At 43.1% G+C, this 15,109-nt stretch overlaps 1 protein-coding gene across 2 annotated transcripts in view; it reads right to left on the reverse strand.

Annotated features, from left to right (window-relative positions):
- The window catches only part of polr3b (polymerase (RNA) III (DNA directed) polypeptide B), a 97,095-nt gene that overhangs the window by 19,432 nt on the left and 62,554 nt on the right, over window positions 1-15,109 (reverse strand). For both annotated transcript variants that reach the window (XM_041216115.1, XM_041216116.1), the window contains 4 exons: window positions 11,653-11,751; window positions 9,821-9,948; window positions 6,502-6,711; window positions 3,093-3,251 (listed from right to left, as the gene is read on the reverse strand). In XM_041216115.1, coding sequence (XP_041072049.1) covers window positions 3,093-3,251; window positions 6,502-6,711; window positions 9,821-9,948; window positions 11,653-11,751 — 596 coding nt within the window. The remainder of the gene's footprint in view (window positions 1-3,092; window positions 3,252-6,501; window positions 6,712-9,820; window positions 9,949-11,652; window positions 11,752-15,109) is intronic.

Genomic DNA, 15,109 nt, shown 5'->3' on the forward strand with positions numbered 1-15,109 from the left:
GAGCCATGCAGACACAATGGGTAGAATGGCGTCCTTCTGTGCTGTTAAAATTCTGTGATTCTGTGAAGCAAGAATCAGTCGTTGAAAAGAAGGGATTGCCAAGCTGCACATAGGAACACAGGAAATAGGAGCAGGCATAGGACATTTGGCCTCTTGAGCCTATTCTGCCATTCAACTAGATGATTGCTGATCTTCCATCTCAATGACATTTTCCCGCACTATTCCCATATCCCTTAAAATCTTTAATATCTAGAAATCTATCTATCTCTGTCTTGAACATACTCATTGACTGAGATTTCACAACCCTCTGGGATAGGGAATTCCAAAGGATCACTGCCTTCTGAGTGAAGAAACTCCTCCTCCTCTCAGTCCTAAATGGCTTACTTCTTATTCTGAGGCTGTGTCCCCTGGTTCTAGACCACACCTCACCTGCTTCACTGTCTACAATCAGGGAGGAGACCCTCCCTACATCTACCCTATCGAGCCCTGTAAGAATTATGCATGCTTCAATGAGATCACCTCTCTCTCCTCCCCATTCCAGGGAACAGTCTGGTGAACTTTCGTTGCACTCCCTCTATGGCAAGCACATGCTTCCTTCGATAAGGAAGGAGCCCAAAACCGTACACAATATCCCAGCTGTGGTCTCACCATGGCTCTATACAATTGCAGCTAGACATCTCTACTCTCATTCTTCTAAGCTCTAAGGAATACAGGTCCAATTGCCTCAATCTCTCCTCATAGGACAATTACACCATCCCACAAATCTGTCTGGCGGACCTTTGCTATATTCCCTCTATGGGAAGCAAATCCCTCCTTAGGTAAGGAGACCAAAGCTGTACACACTGCTCTAAGCATGGTCTCACCTTGACTCCATACAATTGCAGCAAGACATCTTTACTCCTGTACTCAAATCCTCTTGCAATAAAGGCCAATATATCATATGCCTTCCTAATTGCTTGCTGTGACATATGAACAAGGACACTGAGGTCTCTTTGGACATCAACACTTCCCAATCTCTCCCCATTTAAGAAGTACTCTGCATTACTGTTTTTCCTGAAAAAAGAGACATGCTGAAGCTTTTTGTCTTGCACTCATCAGGACACTTTGCAAGAATGCCAATATAAGGGGAAAGCAACAATTTATACTGTATGTAAAGAGAGTACTGATTGCTTGACAAGTGGCATTGCCATGGAGAAAGTAGTGATGGTAGCTGACAGTTAGCTGCCAAGCATTGTTTAGCTAAAACTTATGAACTTGGCAACTCATGCAGTTGAGTTCAGTTTTAATGAAACCATGTATGCCCAAATAGATGGTGTTGTCATTGGATCCCCTCTCGGCCCAGCTATCGCAAACATCTTTGTTGGGTTCCATGAGAAACACGTCTTTGATGGAATAACACCTAACCTCCTACTCCTCGCATGTTTCCGATATGTGGAGGACATATATGATACATTTAAATCTGCAGCTGCATGTAACAATTTCCTTCCATGCCTTAATGGGCTCCATCCTGCGCTCAAATTCACCTTTGAAATGAACTCCTCATCCTTGGCGTGCTAGTTGAGAAATCTGCCGGGGATTCTCTACCACAATCCTATCTTCACTAGTCAGTATACGCATTGGGAGTCTTACAGTTCCACACGTTATAAGATTGGTCTGATTGGCAACATTGTAAATAGGGCTCGAGCCATTTGCTTTCAATGGAAGCTAAAATAAGGTGCATCAAAGGCATCCTGTAGGATAGCGGCTACACTGATCAAATCATTTCCCACTGTATATTACACAAACTCATGAATGGGCCTAAGGCTGTCATTTGCAGCCTTGAAAAATGCCCACTCTACCTCAGATTAAGGGCAAGGTATCTCAAAAATTTTAGCAGCAGGTGAAGCTAGCTGTTACACGCTGCTACTGTACAGTAGCAACACAAGTGGTATTCGCCACCATTGGAATGCTGCCGTCAAGCCAAAAAAATGTTCTGCCTGTCGCACAGATGAGGAATGTGGTATATGAATTTCAGTGCCAGTGTGAGGCTGGGTATTGTTGGCCGTACGTCCCAAAGACTGGCAGATCGCATCAAACAGCATGTCCCAGCCGCTGTTCGCAATGGGCAGGGTACAGACTGTACCCAACCAGTCCGTGCTTGCAAACTCAAAACACAGTCTCCAATAGTAGATGTGAATCTGATAAATAATAAATAAATAATATTTGCTAAATATTCCTCAGTGTGCTAAGAATGACACTGACACCCAATTTAAGATTGTCAGTCAAGCTCACAATGTGGTGCATTTGTGTGTACTGGAAGCTACGTATATTAATACACAGGGCCCTGTTCTTTGCAGACAGAAAGAACATGTACACACATTGCGCCTGTTTCAGTGAAACAAAATAAGTGACAGCCATTGCTCAGGGCAATGTCTTGACCAATCAGGGTCAAGCTGCCTGGTTTAAATTTCAAACAATGCTTGGCTATAAACTGTCAGTCACAATCACAGGTGTATTCTCCATGGCAATGCCACTTGCCAACCACTCAGCACTCTCTTCACGTACAGTATAAGTTGTTGTTTTCCCCTTATATTGGTATTTTTGCAAAGTGCCCTGATAAGTACAATACAAAAAGCTTAGACATGTCTCTTTTTTCATCAATGCTCAAGCTCTGTATTACCAAACAACTATTATTGTTTTTCCTACCAAAGTGGATAACTTCACATTTTTCCACATTATATTCCATTTGCCATGTTCTTGCCCATTCATTTAGTCTGTCTAAATCTCCTTGATGCCTCTTTGCAACCTCCTCACAACCCCACCAAGTTTTGTGTCATCAGCAAACCTGGAAATATTACATTTGGTCTCCACATCCAAAGCATTGATACAGATTGTGAATAGCTGGGGCCTAAGCACTGATCCACGTAGTACCCCACTAGTCACAGCCTGTCAACCTGAGAATGACCAGTTTATTCCTACTCTGTTTCTGTCTGTCAACCAATTCTCACTCTATACAGTATATTTCCCCCAATCCCATGTGCTTTAAATATTTTGATAAAAACTACAGTTTGTTCAAGATTTAATTTAACCCAACATATCTCACATTTCTTTACCTGGTGAGCAAATGCCATCTGCATCTAAAATTTCATGCCGCCAAATTGGCTTTCGTGTCGCTGCATCGAGCATTGGACCCATGACTTTGTCGAAAGTTTGATTGGTATAACGTTTCAGTGTACATTTTGCGTTCTTATACACCAGGCACCTTCCAAAACCTTGGGTGGAAAGATAAATACAACAATTATTACAATCAAGCGCTGCTCAATCAGTCACTCCCCAAATTACACAGCACCATTCGTGACTCCTCAGATACTGAAGCAGTCCCTGTCCAAATGCAGCAAGACCTGGACAATATCCAGGCTTGGGTTGCCAAGCGGCAAGAAACATCCGTGCCACACAAGTACCAGGTAATGACCATCTCCAACAAGAGAGAATCTAACCATCGCCCCTTGACATTCAATGGCATTACCACTGAAGAATCCCCCACCATCAACAGTTGGTTTTTTGGATTATAACACTGAGGATGGCAAAATGGGCAGAATGGTAATGAACTGCCTTGCTGTTCCCAGGAATCTTTCACTATCTTTACAATGTTATGCCACCGACTCAGAAGAGAGAGCTTTGCATTTGCTGCCTCTGTTATAAACCTACCAGTTGAAGGATAGGCAACATCTTCCCAAGGAACACTCAACGTTCAGACACTCCTGCACAGTGGGATGCAAGAGGATGGAAGATTAAAATAAACCAAGCGTAGGCCTCGCTGAGAATTTGTTTTGGGGCCCTCGATTCACATGGTGCATTGCATTTATGGTTTCAGACAACGAATTTAAGGAAAAAATGGGACCAATCGAGTGCCCTATCATGTGAGAACCTCATAAAATGCTTCCCATACAACATTTGTATGGGTGGATGAAGTTACACTGGCAGTGGTTGTGAGGGGGTGAGTGGATGGGACGGCGGGGAGGTGGTGATGGTGGTGGTGGGGGGGGTGGGGGATGAGGTTAAGGCTATGGAGGGATTTGAAAATAAAGATCAGAATGATCAGAATTTTAAAGCTTAAGTGCTGCTGGAAAAGTAATCAATGTAGGTTAGTGAGCACAGGGGTGAATGGAACTTGGTGCGAGATAAGATTCAGGCAGCAGAGTTTTGGATGAGCTCAAGTTTATGGAGGATGCAGGCTTGAAAGGCAGGCCAGGAGACCTTGGTCAAATTTAGAGGCAACAAAGACATGGGTAAAAGTTTTAGTAGATGAGTGAAAGACATTATGGAGGGAAGTACGTGGTCTTGGTGACGGAGCGATAACGTGGGTCAAATATGACATCCAACCCTGCAACCCTCTCAGATCTCTGCACTCTTCCAATTCTGTCCTCTTTCACATCACCAATCTTAAATTGCTCCACTATTGGCGACTGTGTTTTCAGCTGTCTGGGCTCCAAGTTCTGGAATTCCCTTTCTAAACCTCTCTGCCTCTATACCCTCCTCTAAGATGCTCCTTAACACCTCTGACCAAGCTTCTGGTCATCTATCCTAATATTTCCTTGTGAGGTTCAGTGTCAAATTTTGCTCGATCACCTTGGACATTTTACTACATTAGAAGGTGAAATATAAAGGCAAGCTGTTGTTGGAATGGCAGCTAGAATACCCACAATTCCCAACTTCCCAGAAACGGCTCCACTGCTATGTGGTTATACTGGAGGGCACAAGCCCCACTGCTGTTTATTTCAATCTGTCAGGGACAAACTGGAGGAGAAACTGTGCCTCTGATTTCTCATCCAGATAGAACATATGAGTGTCAGGGAGATTAATCTTTAATACTGGGAAAGCCCAGGTCAATCAGAGAGTGTTAGGCACCATAGATCAGCAGGTGCAGTGCTGTTTCACTCAGAGTACATGAGCTTCCAATGGCTGAGGAGTTAGCAAGCACCTGGGTCATTTTATAGCTCATAAACTACTGGTGGTCAAACATAAGCCTGTGATTTAGACGTTATGGGTGGAATTTAATGGTCACGGCAGTGGGCTGTCCACCGCCTGGAGAACTGGTGGCAACCCCACCACAGACATTTCCAGGAGAAATCCTAATTAGGCAGCTCACTGGTCGGCGACAGGATTCCTGGTTCCACCAGGGCTACTTGCTGCTGCATTTTCTGGTGGTAGACGGATGTCCCGTCTCCGGCTTCTGGCCAATGGAAGGCCGGCATTGCCACCAGGAGCAGGGGCCACCGCTGGTACTGCAGAAGGCCAGAGGCTGAACATCTTCACTGGACCAAGGTGAGTGGGACAGGATCACAGGGGCCAGTCAGGGAATCCCTCAGGAGGGGGAGGGTAGTTATGAAGGGCAGGAAAGTGTCTTTTCAAGGGTGCCTCCCTTGCCATCAGCATGTCCCTCCATTGGGCACAGGGTCCCCGAGAAGGAGAGACCACCCCTACCAAAGCAGCAGGCATGCCCACAAGGGTTCCTCTGGCAGTTTGCCCATATGTCATGATTAAATACCAGCAGCAGTGGGATGAGGAACTTAACTCCAGCAGGAAGCTTGTCCTTGATGCTTCACATCCCAGGCTTAATTTTGGGTTGGGGGGGGGGGGGGGGGGGGGGGGGGGGGGGGGGGTGCGGGGTGGAAAGAGTGGGAAAGATTGGGGTCTCCGCTCTATTCCATTATATGTCCTTCCCCCACCACCCAGCCTCCTCCTGGGGAGCATCAAATCCCACCCCACATACGTGAGATATGCTGTTCATACATAATCGTCCTGCTATGGAATATTTAACATTAAAGCTTTACAATTCACAGTCAGGACATGCAGGGAATGGTCATTAGCAACTCACCATGGCACCAGGAAGAGTAAATTTCCTTGGTGGGTACAAGTGAGTCCCCGTTTCCATGGTAAGTTAAACAGGATGTTGGTGTTACTGGTAAAGGCAGCCGGACCATATCAGCCACTGCTCAGTGAGTGGCACTCGTGTCTCTGAGTTAGAAGGTTCAAGTCCCACTCCGTGGACTCGAGCACGAAAACCCAGGCTGACATTCCCATGGCGGTGCTGAGAGAGTACTGCATTGTCAGAAGTGCCATCTTTCAGAAAGATCCCCTGGCACTATTTTGAAGAGGAACAGAGGAGTTCACCCCGGTGGCCTGACCAATACTTATCCCTCAACTAGCATCAAAAAAAGCAGAGTAATTGGTCATTATCACATTGCTTTTTGTAGGAGCTTGCTGTGTGTGTGCAAACTACCTGCCGCGTTTCTTAAATTACAACAACGACCACACCACAAAAAGCATTTCACTGGCTGTAAAGTGCTGTGGGGTGCCCTGAGGTGAAGAAATACACCCTATAAATGCAAACTCTTTCCTTTCTCCTGCAATGCTCGACAAAGATCAAGTAATTCTGTTAAGTCCGGTGCATGAACCTTTTAGGTAAGATAAGGATTCAAATTAAAACGCAAAGGAATGAAATAGCTGAGCTTGCATCACCTCTGTCCAAAGAAGCCTTGTTTAGGACAAGAGCATCTTCGATATCATAACCGCTGTAGCTCATCACAGCAACCGTGGCATTCTGCCCAGCTGGTAGCTTTTCAAAATCAATCAGTTCGATGGATTTGGTCTTCACCATGGGCTTCTGAGGGTAGGCAAGCAGGTACATGAGGGTGTCAATCCTATTACGCTGGTTGTAGCCTATTGTACCTGCAGGGACAAATTAATAAAATATCACCAGTCTGCATTCCTGAAAGTAATCCTACAGATCGTTCTACACCAACTGCCTTTGGTGATCTCGTTGCCTGGTGTACAGATCAAGTCAGGAGGAAAAAAACAAGGTGCAAAAAAAAAAAAAAAAAAAAATCCTAATCCGAAGCAGGTGCAAATAAAAGATGATCTTTCCTCGGTTAGATTTCATTTATTCATTTTTACTTAGGATTTCAATAGTTTCCTAGTTATATTATGAGAGTTCGTAGATTTGTCTTTCAAATCACTTACGTTCAGGGAATGCAATACCTGAAATTATCCACTTTTTGTCACCTACTGGTGTAAAACAGTTTATCAGGACACTGGGAAATTGCTGCTTAGTCAATTTTCACCTCAGTGGCAAGTATAGGAACAGACATGTCAAGTGTAACAATTTCATTCTTCCACAAACTTGGTGCCAATAGCTGTTTAGTGATTCATTTTCCAAAAATAACCCACTGAGTAGCAGGCGCAAGAGTTTGTGAAGTGTGAATTTAAGAGTCAATTAAATATTTTTTTTAAAAACCCTGCAAGAACCTCCACTTTGGTTCCATTCCTGGGTGGATTCTGATTGGTACACAACTTCTTAAACCTGCCAAGGATTACCTCGATCCTGAATAAAGACAGAGACATTTATAACAGCAGCAAAAGAATTAGAAACCATCAGCAGTTTTGCTGAGCTTACATCTGTGCAGAATTCCTCTACAAAACTTGTAATGAGGAAAATCTCAAAACACAAATGTACAAACCTTTCAGCTCAAGTTAGTTGCTGTATGAGAGCTACTTTACATGTTAGTAGCTTACATTGACATGATTAATTAGATTAGCTTTAGCTAATTACATTTAGATAAAAAAGTAAAAGGTTTATAGGGTTTCCCTGCTTCCCCCTCTCCCAATAGCATTGCAAATCTTTCCTTTAAGAATATATCCAATTCCTTTTTGAAAGTTACTATTGTATCTGCTTCCATTGCCCATTCAGGCAATGTCTTCCAGAGATCGTAACAACCCACTGTGAAAACAAATTCTTATCCTCCTTTTGGTTCTTTCATCAGTTTCCAGCAGATGGTGGCATAAGACCATAGACCATAAGACATAGGAGCAGAAATTAGGCCATTCGGCCCATCGAGTCTGCTCCACCATTCAATCATGGCTGATAAGTTTCTCAACCCCATTCTCTTGCCTTCTCCCCGTAACCTTTGATCCCCTTACCAATCAAGAACCTATCTATCTCGGTCTTAAATACACTCAATGACCTGGCCTCCACAGCCTTCTGTGGCAATGAATTCCATAGATTCACCACTCTCTGGCTAAAGAAGTTTCTCCTCATCTCTGTTCTAAAAGGTCTTCCCTTTACTCTGAGGCATAGTGGGAATGTCACTGGGCCAGTAATCCAGAATCAGAGGCTAATGCCCTGGGCACAGGTTCAAATCCCACCATGGCTGCTGATGAAATTCAAATTCAATGAATAAATCTGGAATACAAAGTTAATCTCTATAATGGTGCATATAGCTATCGTCGATCGTTGTAAAAACCCAAGCTAGTTCACTCCTGTCCTTTAGGGAAGGAAATCTGCCATCCTTAGCCGGTCTGGCCTACTTAGCTCCAGACCCACAGCAATGTGGTTGACTCTTAACTGCCCTCTGAAATGGCCGAGCAAGCCACTGAGTTCATTCGCAATTCGGGATGGGCAACAAAGGTTGGCCTTGCCAGTGACACCCACATCCCATGAAAGGATAAAGGAAAAAAAAACCTTTAAACCTCCTCATTTATTCCATCAAAACCTCTCAATTTTGAGTATCTTTATTAAATCTCCCCTTAACCTTCTCTGGTTCAGTCTCTCCACATAACTGAAGTCCCTCACCCCGGTATCATTAAGTAAATCTTATCGTGTGGTGCGTTAGTTCAGCCAATAGTCAGCACAGTTCCAGTTAAACGTAACTCTTCTTTTTCCACAAAGGCTGCACATTGTCGTGATGGTGCCATTAATCATAGCTATGCATTCAACCTGCTCAACATTTACATCCAGGTTTCGACAGTCGCCCTGCTTTCTAACGTCAGAAGTGACGACAGGACACCGTATCCAGGGAGCTGATTGTACAAGCTCAGGGTCTGGGCAGCTGAATACACCAGCCACAGAGAGAAAAAACAGACAATGAATTGCAAATGACACTCCAAAACAAAAACACAAAAAGCTTCACACACAAAACCAACAATAGGACTCTGCATATATATCGATCTGCTGTTCTGTATGCACTGATCCTACTTAACTGTGTGTGGCAACAAACTGTTCACTTTGAAAATGATGTCAAACGGGTACAAACACAGAAAGCAATTAGGAGAAACCTTTAGTGCTGGTCTCGCACCACTGACCCACTCCCAGAAAAGAACAGTGACAGAAACAACGCTTAGAGAAACAAATGCTCAGAATATCACTACAGGAACATAGTGATAAATAAACTTGTCTTTCACAACATAATACAGAATTATTGAATTTATGGTGGGGAGGGCAGCCATTCAGTCATGTTTTCAAACTGGACCTAGCTCTTCGAATCCCTATCTCCCTGCCCTTTCCCCTATCCTTTTATAGTCTTCCTTTCAAATCATTAACAAATTGCCTTTTAAAATGAAGTCCTAGCCTCTATACCTCTAGCCCCTTATGATAATGCATTCCCTGTTTGAACAACCAGCTTTGTGAACAAAAATTACTCTAATCGGCCCTTTATTTCAGCCAATGACTATTGTCAGTCTGGTTTCTTGTGACCCATTTACCAACCAGTGTGAACAAACTCTCACTATTTCCCTTCTCAAAAGCTGATTTTGGCAACCTCTATTACATTCCCCCTTTCCTTGCTCTTGTGAACATTTTTTTTCTTTATCGCTCTTCACCATCATAACCTTATTATTTCCCGATCTGAGTTCTTTACTGAATTGTACATTTGAACAGATTGCAGCCAAACAGTGAGACAGATTGAATGTGTTGGTCATAAACTCCTGAATATAGTTCAGAGTTTTTCCCTCTTACTGTTTAGCAAAAGTTGCAGGAATTTTTCACAAGGTAAGCAGCTCTTACCCATGGCTTGTTTCCCCATTGCGCACTGGTAGGTGTTCCTTGGAGATTGATTGTGGTGAGGATAGGGAATGAGCCCTGCACACACACCAAGCAGTGTAAACGGTTCAATCTCCAAGTGGGTTGTCGACCTGCAATAATGATCAACAGAGCTAATTTCAGCCACTTCAACCAGAATAAGAGTGATGGAAGAAATGTCTCTAATAGTCATACATCAGAAGTCCAGCACTTATGTATGATGGAATGCCCTGTTTAGTTAATTCTGGCTCATTTATTACATTTTTTCCTCATAATTATTGTAACGTCTAGAATAGGGAACAAGTGTATTAAGCAGCAGTATTTTCACAAGACAGTATTGTCCAGAACGGAGAAGGTTAGGGGGAGATTTAATACAAGTGTCCAAAATAATGAGGGGTTTGGCAGAGTAAATAAGGAGATGATTTTTCCAATGGAAGGGGGGTTGGTAGGCAGAGGAGACAGATTTAAGGTAATTGGCTAAAGAACCAGAGGTGAGGTGAGAATGTTTTGTTAGGCAGCTGTAATGCATTGCCTGAAAGGTTGAGGCAGATTCAATCGCAATTTACCTCATTTCCTTTTAAAAATATTTGAAGGGGGAAAAAATTGCAGGACTATGGGGAAAGAAGGAAAGTGGGACCAATTAGGTAGCTTGACTAATGAGCTGGCCAGACAGGGTGGGCCGAAGGGCCTCCATCCAGCTGTGTGATAAGGTTCTAAGGATAACTGGTATTGATAAAGTGCCTTTAACATGAAAACAAGCCAGTAATGTGTTTCATAAATTGGCATACATCCCAATCAAAAAGTACAGCTCCACAATGAATTAGTAATATCAATATTACAGCACAGAACAGGTGAATGGGTGGATCTGATGTCAGATCAGCATATGACAAAGGTCAAGTCTCAGGATAAAATTATAAATGGGACTGTATGCGACCTCGGCTTTCCCAGCTGGCCGACCATCACCAGCTCCTTGTGCACTGATCTCTGCCAGAGGCTTCACCATCAACGTGGAAGAGGCTCACTCCCTAATGGTTGGGAGAATTTGGTGGTGGCCAAAGCCTCAAACGGACAAAGCCCTTGATGACAACATAAGGAAACGGGGCTGCCAAGAGCCCTGGTCAGACCCCACCTGGAGTAACTGTGCTCAGCTCTGCGCACCACACCTCAGGAAGGGTATATTCACCTAGGAGGAGACGCAGCACAGATTCATCTGGGGCTAATAGAGTTAAATTGTGAAGGCAAGTTGCATTAAGTTGACCTGTATTCTATTGAGTTTAGAAGGTTGAAGGGGTGATCTAATCAAGGTGCTTACAATGATAAAGAGATTCAAGATATAGAGAAACTCTCCGCTCGGTTGCAAAATCCTGAACAAGGGGCCATACTCTTAAAATCAGAGCTAGGCTACTGAGGAGTGGAATCAGGAGCACTTGTTCATGCACAGCATAGGCAGAAACCTGTATCTACCACCAACAAATGGCTTTGGATTCTGGGGTCATTTGGAATTTTTAGACTGAGGCAGATAGAAATTTGCTGGGTTAGGGTATCAAGGGGTATGGAGCAAAGACAGGTAAATGGGAGTTGTGGTACAGATCAGCCATCATCTGATAGGGTAGAGGAACAGACTGGATAGGCTGAATGGCCTCCTCCTGTTTGCGTGTTCCTAGCAGTCAAGCTAAGCATCATCATCTAAGGCATGGATCTCAGACATAGAAAACATATTTTCTGTTTGCAGAATTGACAAATTATACTTTGAAATGAATAATTTTATGCAAAATCGCTCCTGCAGTTATATCAAGTGCAACAGTTTCTAAACTTACTTTTTGATCATATGCTCATAAAGTGCAATATAACAATCATTTTCTTCATTGACATCGAGGTACTCCACTAACCCCTCATGCAGGAAATCTTCAAAGGATCTGCAGATGAATCATGAAAATTAAACTAACCATTACATTAATACAGCAGCAAAATATGCAGATGCTGGATATCTGAAATATTCACACTCCTTCTAGACACCTTTTGTTTCTTTACTTGTCCCATTACCATCTCCTTTTGTCGTGCATCATCACCCCATTTGCCATCTAATCTCTCTTGCTTTCCATCCTATCGCAGATCTTACCTTTTGTTCTTTCCCTCACTGCTCTCCCCTTTCCCTCCCTCTGTACTTGCTTAAAACCTGTCACATCTCTAACTTCTTCCAGTTCTGGTGAAAGGTCATTGACCTGAAATGTTAAATGTGTTTCTCTCTCCACGGATGTTTCCTGACCTGCAGAGTATTTAAAGCATTTCACTTTAGTTACAGCTGGGGTACCTCAGGGGATACTTCAATCCCAAAATTGAGCTTTTATTTCCTTAAAATCATTATCCAATTCCCTCTTAAATATTCTGATTAAATCAGCATCAATGGCCTCAAGCAGAAACATATTTTTAAAATTGTTTGCCGGCGGAGGAGGGGGGCTGTTAGACTTCACCTCGTTGGCACACCCAATTAATTAATAAAGCTTAAATTAAGTTGTACTGTACCTAAGCTTATTGATGAAAGTTTTAATTTGAATGTATTTTTGGAATAATTCATGAATTTTGGGATATATTGTATGAACGTACAGATTAGGAGCAGGAGTAGGTTACTCGGCTCCTCGAGCCTGCTCTGCCATTCAATAAGATCATGGCTGATCTGAATGTAACCTCAACCCCACATTCCTGCCAACCCCCGATAACCTTTCACCCCCTTGTTAATCAAGAATCTATCTAGCTCTGCCTTAAAAATGTTCAAAGTCTCTGCGTTCACTGCCTTTTGAGGAAGAGAGTTCCAAAGACTCAACTCTCAGCGAAAAAATTTCTCATCTCTGTCTTAAACGAGCGACTCCTTATTTTTAAACTGACCCCTAGTTCTAGATTCTCCCACAAGAGGAAACATCCTCGCCACATCCACTCGGTCAAGACCCCTCAGGATCTTAAAGGTTTCAATTAAGCCACTTCTTACTTTTCTAAATTCCAGTGGATACGAGCCTAACTTGACAGACTTTCCTCAAAGGTCAACCCACCCATTCCTGGTATTAGTCTAGTAAACCTTCCCTGAACTGCTTCAAATGCATTTACACCTTTCTTTAAATAAGGAGACCAGTACTGTACACAATACTCCAGATGTAGCCTCAACAATGCCCTGTACAACTGAAGCATAACCTCCCTACTTTTATAATCAATTCCCCTTACAAAAATAATAACGTTCTATTAGCTTTCCTAATTACCTGCTGTACCTGCATACTAATCTTTCGTGATTCACACACTAGGACATGCAGATCCCTCTGAATCTCTTACCATTTAGATAATAAGCTTCTTTTTCTTTCTCATTGGAATGTATATATTCTGTGTATTCTGAAATATCCCTTTAAATGTCTGCCACTGAACTTCTGTTGACATATCCCATAACCTCATTTTCCAATTCACTTTAGCGAGCTCTGCTTTCATGCACTCATAATTGCCCTTATTTAAGTTTAAAATACTAGTCTTGGACACACTAGTTTCTCCCTCAAAGTGAATGTAAAATTCAATCATGTTATGATTGTTGCTATCTTGGGGTGCATTCACAATGAGATTATCAATTAATCCCTATTTCATTACACAATATTAGGTCTAGTAGTATAGCCTGCTCTCTGGTTAGCTCCAGAACGTGCTGTTCTAAGAAACTATCTCAAAAACATTCTATGAACTTCCCATTTAACACTACCTTTGCCCATCTGATATTGCCAGTCTATATGTAGATTAAAATCCCCCATGATTATTGCTGTACCTTTCTGGCAAGCTCCCATTATCTCTTCTTTTATACTCTGTCCTACCGTGTAGTTACAATTAGGGGGCCTGTACACCACTCACACAAGTGACTTCTTGCCTTTATCGTTCCTCATCTCAACCCAAACCACCTCTACATCCTCGTTTCCTGAACTTAGGTCATTCCTCTCTAATGTGATAATACCATCATTAATTAGCAGAGCCACCCCTCCACCTTTTCCTAACTTGCTGTCCTTCCTAAATGTCACATACCTTTCAATATTCAGGTCCCAATCTAGGTAGCCATGTCTCTGTAATGGCTATCAGATCGTACTTATTTATTTCTATGTGCACTATCAGTTCATCTGTTTTGTTTCAAATGCTATGTACGTTTATATACAAAGCCTTTAGTTTTGTCCTTTTTCTAACATCAAGTCTTATCTGCTGATTTACTCCTAGATTTCTACTCTCTGTCCATTCTTGTCACAGTCTGTTTATCATTTCCCATATTAATACCTGTCTCTCTTGCCTTGTCTCTACCCTTTGGTTTACCACATCTTCCCTAATTTGATCCTTCACCCTCCACTATTGAGTTTAAAACCCTCTACTTCTCTAGTTAGGCGGATTGAAAGGACACCAGCCCCAGAATGGTTCAGGTGTAGACCATCCCAACGGAATGGATCCCACTTTCCCCAGTACTGGTGCCAGTGCCCCACAAGCCAGAACCCACTTCTCCCACACCAGTCTTTGAGCCACACATTCATTTCTCTAATCTTATTTGTCCTACGCCAGTTTGCACGTGGTTCAGGCAATAATCCAGAAATTATTACCTTTGAGGTTCTGCTTCTTAATTTGCAACCTAGCTCATCATACCGACCAAGCAGAGCCTCCTTCCTCATCCTGCCTATGTCGTTGGTACCTACATGGACCACGACCACTGGATCCTCCCCCTCCAGCCCTGAGCAGATGTCCTGAACACTGGCACCAGGCAGGCAACAAAACTGTCTGGACTCTTGCATTTTTTTTCTACAGAGAACAGTGTCAATCCCCTTTACTACACTGTCCCCTACCACCACTACATTCCTTTTTGCTCTCCCTCACTTGAATGGCTCCTTGTACCACACCGCCACGGTCAGTTTGCTCATCCACCCTGCAGCCCCCATTCTCATCCAAACAAACCGAGAGAACCTCAAACATATTGGACAATTGTAGACGCAGTGGCACAGAGGTATTGTCACTGGACGAGCATTCCAGAGAACCAGGGTAATGCACTGGGGACCCGGGTTCGAATCCCACCACGGCAGATAAAAAAATCTGGAACTAAAAGTCTAATGATGACCATGAAAGCATTACTAGCTGTCATAAAAACCCATCTGGTTGACTAATGCCCTTTAGGGAAGGAAATCTGCCATCCTCACCTGGTCTGGCCTACATGTGACCCCTGACCACAACAATGTGGATGACTCTTAAATGCCCTCTGAACAAGGGCAGTTAGGGATGGGCAAT

The sequence above is a fragment of the Carcharodon carcharias genome, chromosome 21 (assembly GCF_017639515.1).
Source record: "Carcharodon carcharias isolate sCarCar2 chromosome 21, sCarCar2.pri, whole genome shotgun sequence".
Lineage (NCBI taxonomy): Eukaryota > Metazoa > Chordata > Chondrichthyes > Lamniformes > Lamnidae > Carcharodon > Carcharodon carcharias.